The sequence below is a fragment of the Ricinus communis genome, chromosome 7 (genome assembly GCF_019578655.1).
Source record: "Ricinus communis isolate WT05 ecotype wild-type chromosome 7, ASM1957865v1, whole genome shotgun sequence".
Lineage (NCBI taxonomy): Eukaryota > Viridiplantae > Streptophyta > Magnoliopsida > Malpighiales > Euphorbiaceae > Ricinus > Ricinus communis.
The window spans coordinates 28957648-28973345 of NC_063262.1; the positions used below are offsets into that span (position 1 = coordinate 28957648).

At 34.9% G+C, this 15698-nt stretch overlaps 4 protein-coding genes across 5 annotated transcripts; 1 reads left to right on the forward strand and 3 right to left on the reverse strand.

The window, feature by feature from the left end:
• The first annotated feature begins 16 nt into the window (after positions 1–16).
• Positions 17–3000, forward strand: LOC8274261 (ER membrane protein complex subunit 10). The gene is made up of 8 exons (XM_002514773.4): positions 17–482; positions 571–633; positions 704–799; positions 1005–1052; positions 1327–1398; positions 1927–1985; positions 2478–2565; positions 2697–3000. Exons 1-8 carry the CDS (start codon positions 162–164, stop codon positions 2844–2846), a joined length of 897 nt encoding a protein of 298 aa, XP_002514819.2. The 5' UTR covers positions 17–161; the 3' UTR covers positions 2847–3000.
• Positions 3001–3306: 306 nt separating this feature from the next.
• LOC8274260 (bZIP transcription factor 29) lies at positions 3307–5683 on the reverse strand. 2 transcript variants are annotated; one of them, XM_002514772.4, is made up of 4 exons: positions 4639–5683; positions 3945–4077; positions 3790–3874; positions 3307–3695 (listed from the first exon to the last, which is right to left on the reverse strand). In XM_002514772.4, exons 1-4 carry the CDS (start codon positions 4650–4652, stop codon positions 3391–3393), a joined length of 537 nt encoding a protein of 178 aa, XP_002514818.1. In that variant the 5' UTR covers positions 4653–5683; the 3' UTR covers positions 3307–3390. The 2 variants fall into 2 exon arrangements, with proteins under 2 accessions (XP_002514818.1, XP_015572181.1); XM_015716695.3 differs by having other exon boundaries at positions 3784–3874.
• Positions 5684–5821: 138 nt separating this feature from the next.
• On the reverse strand, positions 5822–11300 carry LOC8274259 (calreticulin-3). The gene is made up of 14 exons (XM_002514771.4): positions 11125–11300; positions 10081–10188; positions 9168–9360; positions 8225–8483; positions 8026–8082; positions 7882–7929; positions 7562–7648; positions 7431–7488; positions 7240–7307; positions 7045–7137; positions 6864–6920; positions 6667–6762; positions 6365–6385; positions 5822–6009 (listed from the first exon to the last, which is right to left on the reverse strand). Exons 1-14 carry the CDS (start codon positions 11237–11239, stop codon positions 5998–6000), a joined length of 1272 nt encoding a protein of 423 aa, XP_002514817.2. The 5' UTR covers positions 11240–11300; the 3' UTR covers positions 5822–5997.
• Positions 11301–12766: 1466 nt separating this feature from the next.
• On the reverse strand, positions 12767–15545 carry LOC8274258 (acyl carrier protein 2, mitochondrial). The gene is made up of 2 exons (XM_002514770.4): positions 15231–15545; positions 12767–13221 (listed from the first exon to the last, which is right to left on the reverse strand). Exons 1-2 carry the CDS (start codon positions 15438–15440, stop codon positions 13045–13047), a joined length of 387 nt encoding a protein of 128 aa, XP_002514816.1. The 5' UTR covers positions 15441–15545; the 3' UTR covers positions 12767–13044.
• Between the last annotated feature and the right edge of the window lie 153 nt (positions 15546–15698).

Genomic DNA, 15698 nt, shown 5'->3' on the forward strand with positions numbered 1-15698 from the left:
CAGGTGCCTTCCTCAGTAACAAAAAGAACAAATAAATTAAGAATGGAAGACCCAATTAGCAAAATATCTTAAACAGGGCCCAAATAGCAAAAAGGGTCAAAAGCCAGCCTCAAAACAAACTCTGGTGTGGTGGTCTAGCGAAGAGGAAGAGCACAGTGACGATGATGAAACAATTGATTGCTTTGGTGCTCACTGTTTGCTTTTTAACTGCATCTTTAACTGCTTTTCAATCAGATGAGCTTCTAGTAGACGACGAAGAGTTTGTTGGCATCGGAAGAGCATCATCTCAACCGCGTTCTTCTTCTGATTCTACATACACCACCAGATCATCACCTACTCCTACAACTACTCGACGTAAGTTTTCCGATCCGGATTTGGATTCGAAGATCCAATTCACGCTCGAACACGCTTTTGGTGATTCCGATTTTGTCCCCGCCGGTACCTTTTCCGCTCGCCTCAAAACTTGGAACCATGGCAGCCAGGTAACCTTTTTTACTTGTCGTTTTTTCTGATTTTAAATTTTGAATTAAACTAATTGTGATTTTTCCTTTTTGCTCACTTCTGTTGCAGACACTCACGAAGCTAAGATTTTCTAGAAATACCCTTACTGATGTGGAAAAGGAAAATTTTGAGGTAATTTTAAATAATTGATTTTTGACTTTTTTATGTGACCTGCTAAATTATTTTTCTGTAAACTGTTTAGAAATTGCTGGTTGGAGATGAGTTTTACAAGATAAGATTGCCGTCTAATGTATTGAGTCCACCTGGAAGAGATTATGTTGTTTCATCAGTGAAAGCAGTAAGTGTTCATATTTTTACGCTTTAATATTTCGCAGACGTAATTTCAAAGGGAATGGTATTGATTTTATATATGTTACCGAATTACTAGTCTGCATATGCTTGTTATTGTTATTCTTTATTGGAATTAGTCTATAATGGATTTCAATTCCAATTCCATGTAGCAATAATTATGTGGTTCTTTTTCTTTTCCCATTTTACTGCAGAGGTGTCTTCCACGGGAGGGTCTGGATGAGCATTTTGTCATACACATGGTGAATTCCTCAGCTCTGATTTCTTGTCATTTCTTGCTTCATTTTAAAATTTCATGTGCTTGTTCTCCCATATAGGCTTATTTTTAGCTGCTGCCTACTGGGGTTTTTATGGGAGTTTATTATTAGTGCGGCCCAAGTAGTTGGAAAATTGAATTGTCATTGGACAATATTTGGAAAGAATGCTGCGTCCTTATCCTTCATTACTTGCTTTATTGAGATGTTAAATAATGAGGCTCTGTTTTTTTTTTTTTTTTTTTTTTTTTTGTATTTGCAGGAAGGTGTTAATATCTTGGCTGTCAATTATGGTGCCCCTGGGGCATGCCCATACCCTCGCCAAATGAAACTTGTAAGCTGGAAATTTCTTTCTGTTTGCTCTTTCAATTCTCTGGTAATTAGCTAAGCCTCAGAACTAGATAGCTAATGTATTCTGAAATCTGAATGCTAATCAAATTTGGTGAGTGAGATTAGCTGTTCATATATGTTGAGAACTAGGAGCAGAAGATAATCTGAATTTTCCTTGTTTTCTCTTTCTTTTTTCCCCGAAAGCATCTATAAAGTTTGTAATTTCTTTTCTTTTTTTTTTATTACTGTTATTGAGAGACTTGGAGTTTGTTGACATGTTGCACATCTGCTCTTAACATACGTGCCATGTCAAGTACCTAAAGCTTCTTGTTCCTACTCATTGACCAATTTGTTATATTCTTTTTGTGCTGCTGTAAGCTATAGACATCTTATTTTCTCTAAGCCACTCAAGCTTGGTTGACTTCTTTTGTGCTCAAGCAATTTTTTGTTGACGAAGTTTTCTCATTATAAGGTTTCATATTTCAATGTCATAAACTGACTCTCATTTGCAATTTTCAATCTCCTGTTTTAGCCTGCAAAATGGTCATTCAACAGCCATACAGTGCTGAAGAGCAGTGAACAGGCCCCGAGGTAAGATAATGTATCTTCTTCGTTCATTCTTCTCTTTTGCAGCATTAGGGCCTCTTGTTGCCATGTTGGAGAAGGTGTATGCTTCTCTTCTTTACTAAGTTATTAAACTATTAAAGTTTTTTCAATGTAATTGTCATCCAAAATACTTGTAGTAACATGATAAAATTACATATGAAAACACTCTTTTAGCTGCAATCAATGTCAGAAAGTTCTGAGATCTGGTTCATCAAAACCCTTGTGGCACAGTATAATTAACAATCCATGCAGTTTAAAAGTTTCTGGTTCTACATTGCCTCAAAATTTTGTACATTATTCCACTTATTGTTTTTAATTAGTTTATTATTTGTGATTCGGGGTGGGTGAGTGTGGGACTTCAGGACTTACCATGGATAACTATCAATTTTCCATGTTCAAATGCTTTCCTTCCGCAGCTATTCTGACATACTTGTATCTCAGATATTTTTAAATCTCTTAACATTGTACCTTTGTCAGGACTCCAATATTTACTGAGGAGACCCTTGGAGAAAATGGAGAGGCTGAAACTATTGCACCACCAGAAAGGTCCTTCTGGGCTAAATATGTGAGTTCATTAATGTTTAACTTTGTATACACATAGTCTCTCTTTCTCTCTGTCCATATGATTCTTAGCCACGCCCAAGATAAAGAAAATTATATTTATCTTCGGATGCTCATTTAGTTTCTTTGTTTTAGTGGATGTACATGATTCCTCTTGGACTCATAGTGATGAATGCCATAACCCAAGCAATGAATATGCCCGAGGAACAAGCGACCGGCCAGGCAGGTGGGCAGCCAGCAGGAGCAGTCCAGCGAGGGCCAAGTACTGCTGTGAGAAGAAGATGATGGGTTTATTTAAAGCGTCCTGAAAGTTTTACTTCTGACAAAGCCTAGAGCAGTAGAATTTTGGTTTCCTTAATGTTAAATCATCCATAGCAATTGTAGTTACAGTACTTAAAGAGCTATTTTTTAATGATTGATTACTACTTCAGTAGGAACACGTGCTAATGTTTACTTCCATTACATTTATTTACATTTTAATTCAGTTGCTCATGGACTTGAATAAGGAAGTTATCTTGTTTACGTATTTAGAAAGCCACTAACCTCCTATTTATGTGAACTCTTGCAGAATCAGGTCTCCTACATATTATCTTAATTTAATGTTAATCAAACTTAAATGCATTATTTAAAGCAGTATTTTGCTAAAAGTTTTTCTTTTTTTAAAAAGAACTAGAAAGCAGAGCTGTAAAAGGACCAAGCATGCAAAGATTGAACTGAAAATAAATCAAGTCTCAAACAAGAAAAGTCATAATCAACTGTCTCCTTTTATTCATGCATAGATAGGTTTTTTTTCATCTCTGACATATATAATCTCCGGCAGTACTGATGTTCACTCCTTTGCCTCAGGCTGATTTTCAGGATTTTGCTCTGACTCAACATTCTGATTTTCGGAATTGTGACCTTCATTAGCATCCTGATTATTCATATTCCCGATCACAGCCTGACCATCAGGATTCTGCTCAATCCTGAGAACCTGGTTATCAGGATTCAGCTCTAGGCTAACATTCTGATTGCCGTCAATCTGTTGGATCTCAGAAGCCAAGGAGTTGTCACTGTTGGGGTCGAAAGTTTGCTGTTGTCGTCCAATTAGCATTCTTAGCACCATTATCTCGTCCTCCATTGAACCATTCAGCGCTAACATTGACAGAATGTAGACAAGATTGCAATATGGTCTGGAAAATGAAAAAGTGGCGAATGCAAAAGACAGCATAATGGAACTCACTCTTACCGTCTTGCACTTGAATTTGACGTTCCACTCCGTCAGTAAGCATTCTGAGTTCATTATTTTCAGCCGAGTTCTGACGCCATTCCGACTAAACATAAAGTATTCATATAGATTAGAAAGAACCGTGTACATAGATAATACTCTTCTTAAGTACGTACCAGGATCAATCTCATTCTCTGTTGCAGCTCATTTGATTGTTGTTGCAGCTCCCGAACCCTCCTCCTAAGACGCATAATGTCGTACATGTTGCTCAGTATTGGATCATCAGGAATATCAATGCCTGCTCTTATCCTGTCATTTGTGAATCATATTGGCAACAAATACAAAAACTTCATTTCACAGTCCTTACTATGCTAAACATTTGCCATGGAACTGTTTCATGCTACAAGATAATTCAAAATGAAGTCTCCACTGTCTATAATTAAAAAATGACTAATGAAAGTGAAATTTTGTAAATTAAAAAAAAAAAAAAAGAAACTATTCCTTCTTCTTCTTTTTATTTTTCTTTTTTGAGAATAACTATTTTTTAAAATTAATAAATAAACGATAAGCAAAATTCAAATTATATCAAACAAGACATTAACAGAAAAGAAAAAAAATTAACTTAAAGGATTGATATTACCACACCTAAAAGTATTTTATCCCTAAAGAGAAGTCAATAATTTTAGGCAATAACATTTCTCGTAATTTATTATATACGAAAGATATTAAATCTATAAATAAAACTCATACAATAACAGACTGTTGATAGTGTAAAAATCGAATAGATAGCAAATATAAAACTAAAAGAGTGAATGAAGTTCATTAGGAAGAAACATGAACTTTTAAAAATAAATTTAGAAATATACTAACCTTCTTCTATCCATGAAATATGCGATGTCAAATATTACAGTACCGACTCTTCAAAAATTAAAATATTGAGAGAAGAATTTCACTCTTTTATATTCATGTTCCATTAGTAAAACTGCCTATGGACATTATTTTTAAGGTATTAAAATCTAGTTTAGATTGCTTATGTTATCCTTTTAACCAATAAGGAATTAAAATGTCAGTTTGAGTTATATATTATGACACTTATCAAATATGCATCTCTTATTTTAGAAATGACACCATGAAACCTGTCATAGTAGGTGAAGTTATTATTACATCTTTGCATGGCTTAAGTTATACTATAAAAGCTAACAGGTGCAAGTGCAAGGTATGTCCTGACTCGGAAGAAGCTTTTTTAGAAATTAACTAAAATAATTCCTTTTAATGGTAGTTTTCTTCTATTTTGGTAAGAATAGTTGTTTGTGGACCTAATTTTGTATTCTTTACCAGCAGTACAACCAGAGTGGACCCATGAAGGAGAAACTAAAAATATAAATAAATAAATAAGTGGACCAATCATAATCTCCTCCAATATGCCAAGCAAATGAATAGATTGAAAAAACAGACCAATGGAAGCAGAAAAATCAATTAGTCGAATGGTTGTTTCGATTTTAACGTTAATTTTTAAAAGAATTTAGTTAATTGGTCAGTTTTTAATTTTTAATTCTAAAAAGCAATAACTAAGGTCTATTTATATTCTTACTATTAAACATTTTATCATATATAAATACAGTTTTTATTTTATTTTTGTATAATCTTTTAAAAATATTTTTTAATATTTACAATTTTTATATTTTCTTCTAAATTAATTTTTTTTTTTTTTTACAGATTTTTATCGGAGACATTATCAGATGTTGCATAATCCAAATTCACTAGGCCTCTAATAAAAAAGATAAATAATAGCCATACTAAAATAAAAAAGGTCGAACCACATAATTATATTATATATAAAATTGAGGAAAATGCTAGGAGTTTAATGTCCTAAAGAATGTCATTTAATTTTGGAATAGGAGATGACCCTTTCAATTTTGGCTTAGCATTTCTGGAAATTTAAAATTCTGCTAATGCATTTCTTGTGCTTTAATGTATTTGAGTATTTGGCTGTCAAAAAACCTAAGAGCAGTGCTACTTTTGTAGTAAAATACATAACAGCGCCAAACAAAGGTTGATGCATAAAAGTGCATATATAAATTATTGTTTCAATATATGTAAGTAGAATTACAGATGAAAGCTGTGGAATAATGAAGATCGAAAACACTAATCCAATGTACTTGTAGATGATGCAGAATCCAGGCCATTGGCTGCAGAGACTAGGACGCAGTAGGGGAAGATAAAAACCAATCACAGTTCATCCTGCATTCAGATGAGATAAAAAGAAACTATGAATGTTTACTGAGTTGCTTTATGTCAGTGTAGAATAAGCAGCATAACAACCACAATTCTTCATTCGTTGTATAATCATGTGAGATCGGTATAGCTAGTTGCCGCCTAGACGATCAAATGGAAAACTCGGCCATGCATAAAAGCCAAGAATTATGCAGAGAAAGTTTTAAGCAATAACAGTGTGAAAGCAATTAAATGATCAGCCTGACTCCGCAGGAGAAACCATTTAATCCTTTTAGACATCTTTAGAGAAGAGACTCAGTAGTGTTGGTATTAGAAGTGAACAACATTCATACACCATAAATAAGACAAGGTTTGAACTTACATGATAATCGTCCATGTAATGCTGCAAAACAAGTTAATTAAGTTAGAATTTGTATCATTGAACAAAATTAGACATAATAGCTGTGAGGCACAAAATACACTATAAACTGCAGAGTAGTATTGAGGATGCCAAAATTCATTGCTATGATTCTAACAAATGTAAAGATACTCTGGGAAGTCTGTATCATGGAGATACAGACTTCTGCTTTCAGCTCATATAAGAAACGTAATCAGGAAATCTACAAGACTAGAAGAGCACAAATGAAAAAAAATAGAATGGAAACAGGCATATTAGGTGCAAACCTTTCTGTATTTATCTCTATATCTGTCTCGGTGTCGTCGATCATATCCTCTTTCTCTTCTCCTCCTTTCACCTTCCTCTCTAGCTCTTTGAGCTTCCTGCACATGCAAGGACTCAAAGTACTCAGAAATCATTAATTGATGAAATGTAAAGCTTGAAAGGGAAGCAAAAGAAATGTTTAAATATTCTGGAAAATAACCTCTTCCTCTCGAGCTTTTCTAATTTTTTCTGCTTCCTCAAAGGCTTCTTTTTCTATCTGTAATTCCAATAGATTAAGTTGGCATACAAAATCTTTAAATGATTTGAATCTCATCATAGAAGTAATTAATATGTGATTATTGTGAAACTAGCTTCCACTAGCATCACAGAATAGAACAGACCTCCCTATTGGCAAATACTTCCTGTATCACTTCTTTTGCATATTCTGGATCATCGCATATCAAAACATTGTCAAAAATTGAGCCAGCCTTCACCTGCATTCCAGAATATAAGAAACGAATCATCTTAGAAATAGTCACTGATTGGAACATGAAGATCAGGGCAAGTCCAAATTAGCTTATTAGATAAATTCATACCTGCCAAACTTCAATTCCCACATATTTTATGGGCTTGAGCACATAAAGGTCAGGGTCATCTTCAAACTCTGGAGATATTAGAGAGGGAAAAAAAGGTATTAGCCCTTTATCATAAATCCTTAAGACCAAAATTTTTCATGATTTCTATATGGAAATGGCAGGGAAAAGTACATAGATGAACAAAAGAATACCTGGGTTGTCAATATAAGGAACCTTCCATTTCCCCTTGTAATTAGGGTTCTTGATTCTCTGCCAATATCTGAAAAATTTACACCAATGGAAAACTAAACATAAAGCAAAAGGTTCAAGCTCTAATTAATACCTTGGGCCTCCAGGGTCCTTTATATGCTGGATTTGGAATCTTTGGTGGCCTCCAAATGCCATTCTCTTCATCATCCCAATCATCAGGCTAATCAGAGAAAGAAAATATGACTTATTAGCTTTCTTTATTTTGTCGCGGCTCCCATAGACATTCAAACATACAATAACACCAGTACTACACATCAAACCAGAGCAGGTCCTTGGGTGCACAATTGGCACATCAATTGGCCAAGTAGTTGCATGAACATAAAGTAGCCAGGTAAATATTCTACTACAAGTAGCTTTTATCAAATAACTATATTCATAAGTAAAGCAACTAACCTCTCTCGCATTTGGGTCAGGAATTTCTTTTGGAATCTTGTCATATCCCTGCAATGTCAAAATACTCAAAAATTAACCATGTAGTTTGTGCATTATAATAGCAAACAGCATGGAAGGCTGATAAGAAAATAGATGGTTTAGTACCTCAGGCTTCACAGCATTTGGATCATCTATATATTCTCTGTCATCCCAGTCTGCCGGCTATTAAAGGAAACGGGAACAGATATGTTAAGGGGTAAACCATAAAACTCTCCAACCCAAGGTGAATAAAATATATCTACTTCTTGTCTTTTCACAAAGTTAAACTAGACAAATTTAAGATTCTAAGAACATAAAATGAAACCTTTTTCGCCTTGGTATCTCTAATTTTTTTTGGAGGAAGAATATCCCAATCAGTGTACATGCTTCCAGAATCCCTTTCCCGACCATCAATCAAGATGCTATAACTTGCATCAGGCCTTAGAATAAATGTGTAGAAATGAGTCAACTTGTCTGTTTCACATTCTAACTCCTTCCTGATTGGGTAATTTTGACCCTGGTATGAGAGTATGATATGCAGGTGCTTTTTTTGCGTGCCGCATATATCTGGTCCAAACATTAGACTGCAGCCCAAAAAAATTGATATTAGCACAAGCCTAAGCTAAAGAAACCAATGGATAGGAAGAAAAAAGTGGAAAACAAGTACATCTATGGGGCCCAATAAAGAAGGAGCTAGAGGTAATGAAAGAGCTAGGCGACCCATATGCTAATGTATGTTCATTTCAGAAACATAGGCCAAAATGCATAAAACAAGAAGAACAAGTATAGCAAGCTTCGAACAAATGGCAAAAACAAAATACGTCTGACATTATTGAAGGAACCACCTCAAGTCCAAAATTGCAAGAAGGTTTTGGTTTTTGTTAAGTGAAACCTTAACTTGTTAACATGGGACATTATTTATGTACAACAATGGCCTTAGGCTTGAGTTCCTAATACCCATTGTGAGCTGATTCCAATCATACACAGCCTTAGGAAGACCATATTTGGTAACCATGTTTTAAGAAAAAATACATAAAAGAGAACAGGAAAATAAAATCATATGTGCCTCGGATAATGTTTTTGTTAAGGAATTCCAAATTTTTGCAGTACGTACAATTTTGGCAGATTGATAACCAACTGACAGTTTTAAATTGCACTCTGATAATAGTTTTTTATGGTACAACCCAATCGAGAAAATTTTGGAGAACTTCTTCGAAAAGAAATACAAAAAGGTGTAGATACCATGAAAATATAGATAAAAGAAAAACCTGTATGGAGTGTCTCCACCAAATTTCTTTTGATTTACAAATCCAGAGAGAAGCTTGATATAACCACCGCCACACTCAATGTCCTGCTCAAACCTTATGGAATACTGGAGGACCAATGTTCTGTTCTTGTTGCTGAATTCTGGTATCTTTGCAGATATTGCAAAATGCTTGGCGTCATTAGTAGTCTGAATACCTAAAAAAATCCAAATCAGGAGTAAACATCAATGCATAAAATCAGAGGTAAAAACAACCCTTTTCTACTAAGTTGGTGCAAAAAGCAACAAAGTGAACATCAAAAGGCATAAATTCAATGGATTATACAGAACTGCACTGTTCGTTCTCTCAACTTCCTACTTCAATTGTCAAGGTCATAAAGTCAACATAAAAGAGTGTAAATGAAGCTTCTGGATTCACCCATCTACAGTTGGCCAACCTATTCGGATCCAATGACTTACAAACCCGTGGACAGTACATATCCAAGCAAGAGACTAATTAATCACTAACCACCAAGTTATTATTTTTATTTGATAATAAACTACCAAGTCATTATTATAGTAAGTCGACTGCTAAAATGATCGAACTCTATTCCCTTTAACACAGCTGAAAACCATATCAAACTAAGTAGTACATTCCCTTTGAACTCTCTAAGTATATGGTGTTTGTATGCTCATGCTCAAAAGGTTAAAAGGGAAAAGAAAAAAATGCTTCTTTTGAACCCTATTGTAAGTATAGAAAATTATATTATGAGGATCACTTTAGCCATGAGCATTGGAATTACCCCTTTTTTCAAGTCCAACCTTTCATGCTATGTAAAGATGGGAATGCAGTTTGTCGATCCATTCATACAAAAGGCAACTGAAAGAAAATATCTTTTTGGTATCCAACCAACTGAAAATGGTGAGAGCATATATACCTTTATCATCTGGATCTCCAGACCACTTTCCCGCAGTGTGTTTAAATGTGCCGGCCTTGCCTTCGCTCCTCTTCCAATCTGATCTAACCCAACGGCTTTGCCACCCATCTTTTCCCACAAAAAGTAAGAAAAAGAAATATTACATATCAATTATATAGTGGAATATGAGCTTAAAAGGTCTCTATAAACGCTATGAGTTCAAGTCTTTGGCAAACTGATTACAAGGTTGAACCGCAGTAAATCAAGCTTCTGGAGCAACACAAGTTCAGGCAGACACAAAGTCATTAGCAGAAACGAAGGGACAAAAATTAACTTTAGAAAAAGTCAAAATTTCCTAACTTTTTCTTTCAGCTCCCTTTATCTCAAGTCCTTGCAAGTTGAAAGGAGATACAACACACAATTATCAAACTTATGTTACGAAATAACTTGCCTTTTACAAAAGGCTAGCAAAACAAAGTGTCACTCCATATCAAAATCATCAATCTGCAATAGTTTTCAACCCAAAAAGAAACAAGAAATACCCAGGATAGAGATAGGAAGACATTTGATTTCGAAATGAAATCTTTGTTTATCTTTACTGCAAACTTCAGCATTTTCGCAACAAAAGTAATACAAATCAACACTTGCGTCAACAGTAAACTGAAAGGGTATCACAAAATTCTTTTCTTTTTTTGACTTTTTTTTCCTTCAAATCTTTCGTTCCTTCTTTATACCATTTAATCAACAACCAAACAGAGCAAAGAACACAAAAAGCAACAACCACTAACTGCCACGAGTTAGTTAGGAAAGCATAGATTTTTCAGTTGATGACATAGCAAAAGGACATTAAAAAAACCACAGAGAGAGAGAGAGACGGAGACGGAGACAGAGACAGAATTCAAGAATTTCATTTCTTGGGTGTCTCAACCAATGATAACATTTCAAGAACATTAATGAAGACTGAACTTTGTTAAGAAAAAATGAAGACTGAACTATAAAAAGAAAGCAAGTCAAAACAAGAGCAATCAACAAACTTCAAAAACTTAAGAGAACAAAGAACGTTACCATCAAATTTCTCCTCAAAAATGATCTCAGCAACTGAGAACTGAACAAAAAGACAGAAAACCGGCAGAAGCTTAATCAGTGTAATAAGCAGCTCAGATAAAGAAAGTTTCCCCATTTGAGGAAATGGCAGTGCTTTCTTTGCTATTGACAGAAGCTAGCCACTTAGCAACTAGTTATAGGAAGCTCCATACTTAAATGACATGGGATTTCCAGTTTATTTACAGTTATGCCACTCAAGGCATTGCCATCATTTGTTCCATTGACCATGGTGGCATGGACTTGGACTTGGCGTTTTAAATGGGGTGTGAGTCGGGTGGGAATTCAATTAGGTTGCTAACTGTCTGACCAGAATTAGCAGAGTTTGGATTTTGCAATTTACACTTGATTTGATTGGTTAATTATGTCATGGAACCCACTTTTATAATGTCTTTGCCAATGAGAATTTAGTAGGACGTTGCAATGTCCAATTATACAATTAATTCTCTGATGCTATTTTCACATCCCTGCACTTTCTTTTGCATTGGATAGACATTTCCCAAAAGAGAAACCTTAAGAATTCTGAGTTTGAATGTTTTCTTTTTGGCTGACAGTTGAAATAATTTCTATATATAACACAAAGTAGTCAGTCTAATAAGAGGTTCAGAATCCAATAATTTAGCGATTATTTACTGTCATACGAGTATTATTAATCAGTAATTTAGGCAATATTATTTTACCCAAGAAATAAAGTTTCATGTGGGAAACAAAATAAAACGGAAATAACATGACAGGTGAACACATGCTTAACCCTTCAAATTTCCGTGCACCTTTTACCATTTAGGAACAAAGCAACACATTGTCTGTAGGACAGAAAGGAAGATAGTTTTCAAACCAGACATTTCCAAGAAGCTAAAATGAGTGAATAAATTATAGTCATAGAGAACCGAACCTTAATCCGGGCAATAATAAGCACGGAACAGAACAATGTAATTGTGTGCAAAAGCAAGGGCAGTCTTTGAAAGTGGAATGAAGGAGACTTCTGGTACATTGACCTTTATTTTTCCAGTAACAAATTCAAAGTCGACTCCAAGTCTACGGAGAATGAATGCTCAAGTAAGATGGGTGAATGATGTATAAAGTGGGAAATTGGCCAATCAGAAACCTCCGGGACCCACCAATTAGCCAATCAGGATCGTCTGAGGTGTATCAACCAAGAACACCATAGAAAGGAAGAGAACATAGTAATAGTATCATAGCCTGAGAATTAGATAATTCAAAAAGAATACGGAGCCAGCTGTTCAGGTTTGAGCATATTTCGGGCACGTTGACAAGCACATGGTTTATATCAAGAAAATTCCTTTATACTAATTAGCTTATTTAAGTACAAGGCTTATCATCAGCCGGGAGCTGAGGAGATCTAAAAGCCCTGAACTTGGTTAAAGAAAGAATTGCATGAGAACCGAGAAGAGAACATTTAACCGGCGGCCAGAATAATGTTAGAAGTAAACTTTCACCCTGACGAGAATTTTACACTTAAAAGAACCAACAGCTATAATTCTCACAAAGAAACGAATTGCCGCGAGTCATGGTTACTTACCCCTATGTTACCAATCTAATATATAGTTGTATTTCTTCACATACAGAGATTTTCACACACCCATCATATCAGCCTATGAATCTTTTATTGAAATGAGACCTTTATATAGGCAATGAACTAGTGTCGGGCAGCAGTTTTGCTCATTGGACCATTACAATTCTCTTAAACTGGAAGGACAGCATTTTAGTCCCAAATACCAAAAAGAGACAAAAAAAAAAAAATACTCTTCAAACACAATTCAGGAATTGACAAACCCGAGGGGGACAGGAATTCGACAATGTTACTGATGCAACTAATTTCTCAAAGAAAAAGAACAAAACAGGGCTTTTGCCTCGACAGTTTCCCTATTTTGCCTGAGGGTGTGAAGATATGAAGTTGACTGCAAGTTCGATGGAACTGATCTTGTCTGCTTCGTTATCTGGGATCTCAAACCCAAACTCTTCTTCCAGGGCCATCACAACCTCCACAGTGTCCAAACTATCTAAACCAAGATCATTCTGGAAATGGGCATTTGGTGTGACCTGAAAAGGATAAAAATACATCAACCAACATTGTAGATAAATGTCTTTTAGACCATTCATAAACTAGAAGCTAGAATCTTTTCTGTTATTTTGGACAAGGAGAGCAGAAAAGGATACATAGTTTTCTTACTTTCTTAAATTCTCTGATAAATATTTTTTAGAACTTACTAATAGAATAGTCTACTTTCATATCACCTAATTAAAAATTGATGCCTGGACAAGATTGCATTTACATCAACATAAGTCACATGACCAAATTTCTTTCCAAAGCACTAAGACTAAATGCATGATCAATCTAGAGATGCACTTTCTCAACCTAAAATTAATAACATATAAGAGCATTGCTGCCAATATAAATATGAAATCATCAAGTTATAAAGAGAATCACTTGTCCTCAACAAATCTGTCCATTCTACAGGATCATCGTCATCAGCATGCTCGTGACTTTTGCTATGCAGTTATGGGAAATTCAAATTCCCCAAGGGAATCAAACACTCAATAAGAGAGAAATTATTGACATTGTACTACACTGCATTTTGCATATTGAAATGCCAACCTCATCTTCTAGTCCATATACATCTGGCAATACATGAGCCTTGCCAATAACTTAGGACTATGGCAGCAGCAAAGTCAAAAGCTAATGAATTGTGCAAAATTCTCAAATCTAGTTCAACATGACTTCAACATGATTTTCTTTATTTGAGGCATTTCCTAAACAATGTGAGCCAGCGAACGCACAGAAATAGCAGATCACTGAATTTCCTAAACATAAAAGATTTGCGATAAATCACCAAAAGTGCCATTGTTCCAAACTAATAACAAAACCCTTCAAGATTAATTAACTCAAAGAGACATTTATTCAACACTGCTAACTACAAATCACCTCTTCAAAATCCAGTGAATTACAGATGCCAAATTTCCTAACCCTACTCGTTGAATCCATGTCTCATGTAAAAACAGGTGCTGAAATCATTTAAAGATGAATAATCCAGGTTGGGATGAAGAGAAGACTGTGTTTAGCAAGGTTAATCCAGTTCACGCCAGTGCCTTTAATCTCCAAAACTCAATATCGTCTCTTTCTCTGGTGGCTGATTTATGAAAATTCATTTACATGTGGCCGAATGCTCTTCTAATAGCATAATCACTTGCTCATGCCAGACAAGTGCATCAACTTTCCACATATGCAGTGTTAGATCATATAATTGATTATCCATGTTCACATCCTTAGTTTATTTTAATACATTCAGAAGTGTGAGAAATTTAAAAAGATAAAATTGCTTCTTTTAGTTCCTTTAAATCAATTAGCAAAAGAACTCCAAAAATAAATACGCATCTCCTTAATCCATTCTAGTCATCGAGATAAGGTTATATTATCTACCTTATTGAACACTAATAAGGGAATGAAGAGAAGGCAAACAAGAAAACCATCAACATCACAACAAAAGGTCTAATTTCCCATGTGTCTTGTAAATTAAGTGACAAGTTCTTTGCATAGTGAACTCACAAAAGTTGCACCATCTCTACTTTTGATCCAGGTTTTTTAGTGAGTCGATATCCATGGGAAAAGAGCATTCAAAGACACTGGCCAAAGCTCCCATGATACAAAACCTAATAATCACTAAGAGGATTCATTCAAATGAAACAATTCAGCATCACATAAGTCCCAGTAAACATAAAACATCTGGCAATACTTTACATAAATGAAGTCTGGTAAATACTAGAACTTTTTGAGTTACAATGTCACTAACCAATCCGATACAAAAACACATTCCGTTCACATAGCAGAACCTTACTATGGTTAATAATCTGTTTATCAATTTAAATATTCCTAAAATCATATCACTTCCATAGTTCAGCAATTAAAGATAAAAAAAAAAAATTACCTGAGGAACAGCAAAAGTAACAAAAAATAAAGATTATAAAATAAAGATAAGACACGATTCCACTGGAAGAAAATTAAATCAATTTAACAAAAGTTTGAATCTTGGAAATGAAAAGGGAATTATTACCTTAGAAGGATCGACCTTCTGGAAGTTTTTGACAACATTAATGACACGATCTGTGACTTCAGATTTGTCGAGAAAAGAACCCCTAACCTCCTCCGAGAAACGACGTAGTATCGAGTTGAATGTCAGAGAGAACTGGCCTACTCTAGGGTTTTGAGGTACAGACTGTACATTCACTCTCAAGTACTTTAATAAAGCTCCTCTCGCCGCCATTTCTTTGTTTGTTGAGCAAAAGTGAAAGTGCTCGAGGTCTCTCTGCTTTGCGTTGGCGGAGGAAAAGAAAATTAGAGAGATAAATATCTCGTATTCGGTTTAGAAACGATGCCGTTTGGAGGCAAAAAAATTCAAGGTTTAGTACCAGGGGTTTTGAAATGAATTACTAACTGCACCTTAGTCCTTCTTATGATGTACAAAATTACAATTTCATCCTTCTCAGGACGATACTCTAATACAATACCTCGTACAAACTAG

Coding starts and splice junctions, on each gene's coding strand:
- LOC8274258 (XM_002514770.4), bottom strand. CDS start 15,440: ATGGCGGCGAGAGGAGCTTTATTAAAGTACTTGAGAGTGAATGTACAG. Junction 13,222..15,230: donor AGAAGGTCGATCCTTCTAAG/GTAATAATTCCC, acceptor TATCCTTTTCAG/GTCACACCAAATGCCCATTT.
- LOC8274261 (XM_002514773.4), top strand. CDS start 162: ATGATGAAACAATTGATTGCTTTGGTGCTCACTGTTTGCTTTTTAACT. Junction 634..703: donor TGGAAAAGGAAAATTTTGAG/GTAATTTTAAAT, acceptor TAAACTGTTTAG/AAATTGCTGGTTGGAGATGA. Junction 2,566..2,696: donor GGTCCTTCTGGGCTAAATAT/GTGAGTTCATTA, acceptor TCTTTGTTTTAG/TGGATGTACATGATTCCTCT.
- LOC8274260 (XM_015716695.3), bottom strand. Junction 3,875..3,944: donor AGAGAATGAGATTGATCCTG/GTACGTACTTAA, acceptor CTTTATGTTTAG/TCGGAATGGCGTCAGAACTC. Junction 3,696..3,783: donor TCAAGTGCAAGACGGTAAGA/GTGAGTTCCATT, acceptor TGTCAATGTTAG/CGCTGAATGGTTCAATGGAG.
- LOC8274259 (XM_002514771.4), bottom strand. CDS start 11,239: ATGGGGAAACTTTCTTTATCTGAGCTGCTTATTACACTGATTAAGCTT. Junction 7,930..8,025: donor CAAATGCTGTGAAGCCTGAG/GTACTAAACCAT, acceptor TTGACATTGCAG/GGATATGACAAGATTCCAAA. Junction 7,649..7,881: donor CTGACCCAAATGCGAGAGAG/GTTAGTTGCTTT, acceptor TTCTCTGATTAG/CCTGATGATTGGGATGATGA.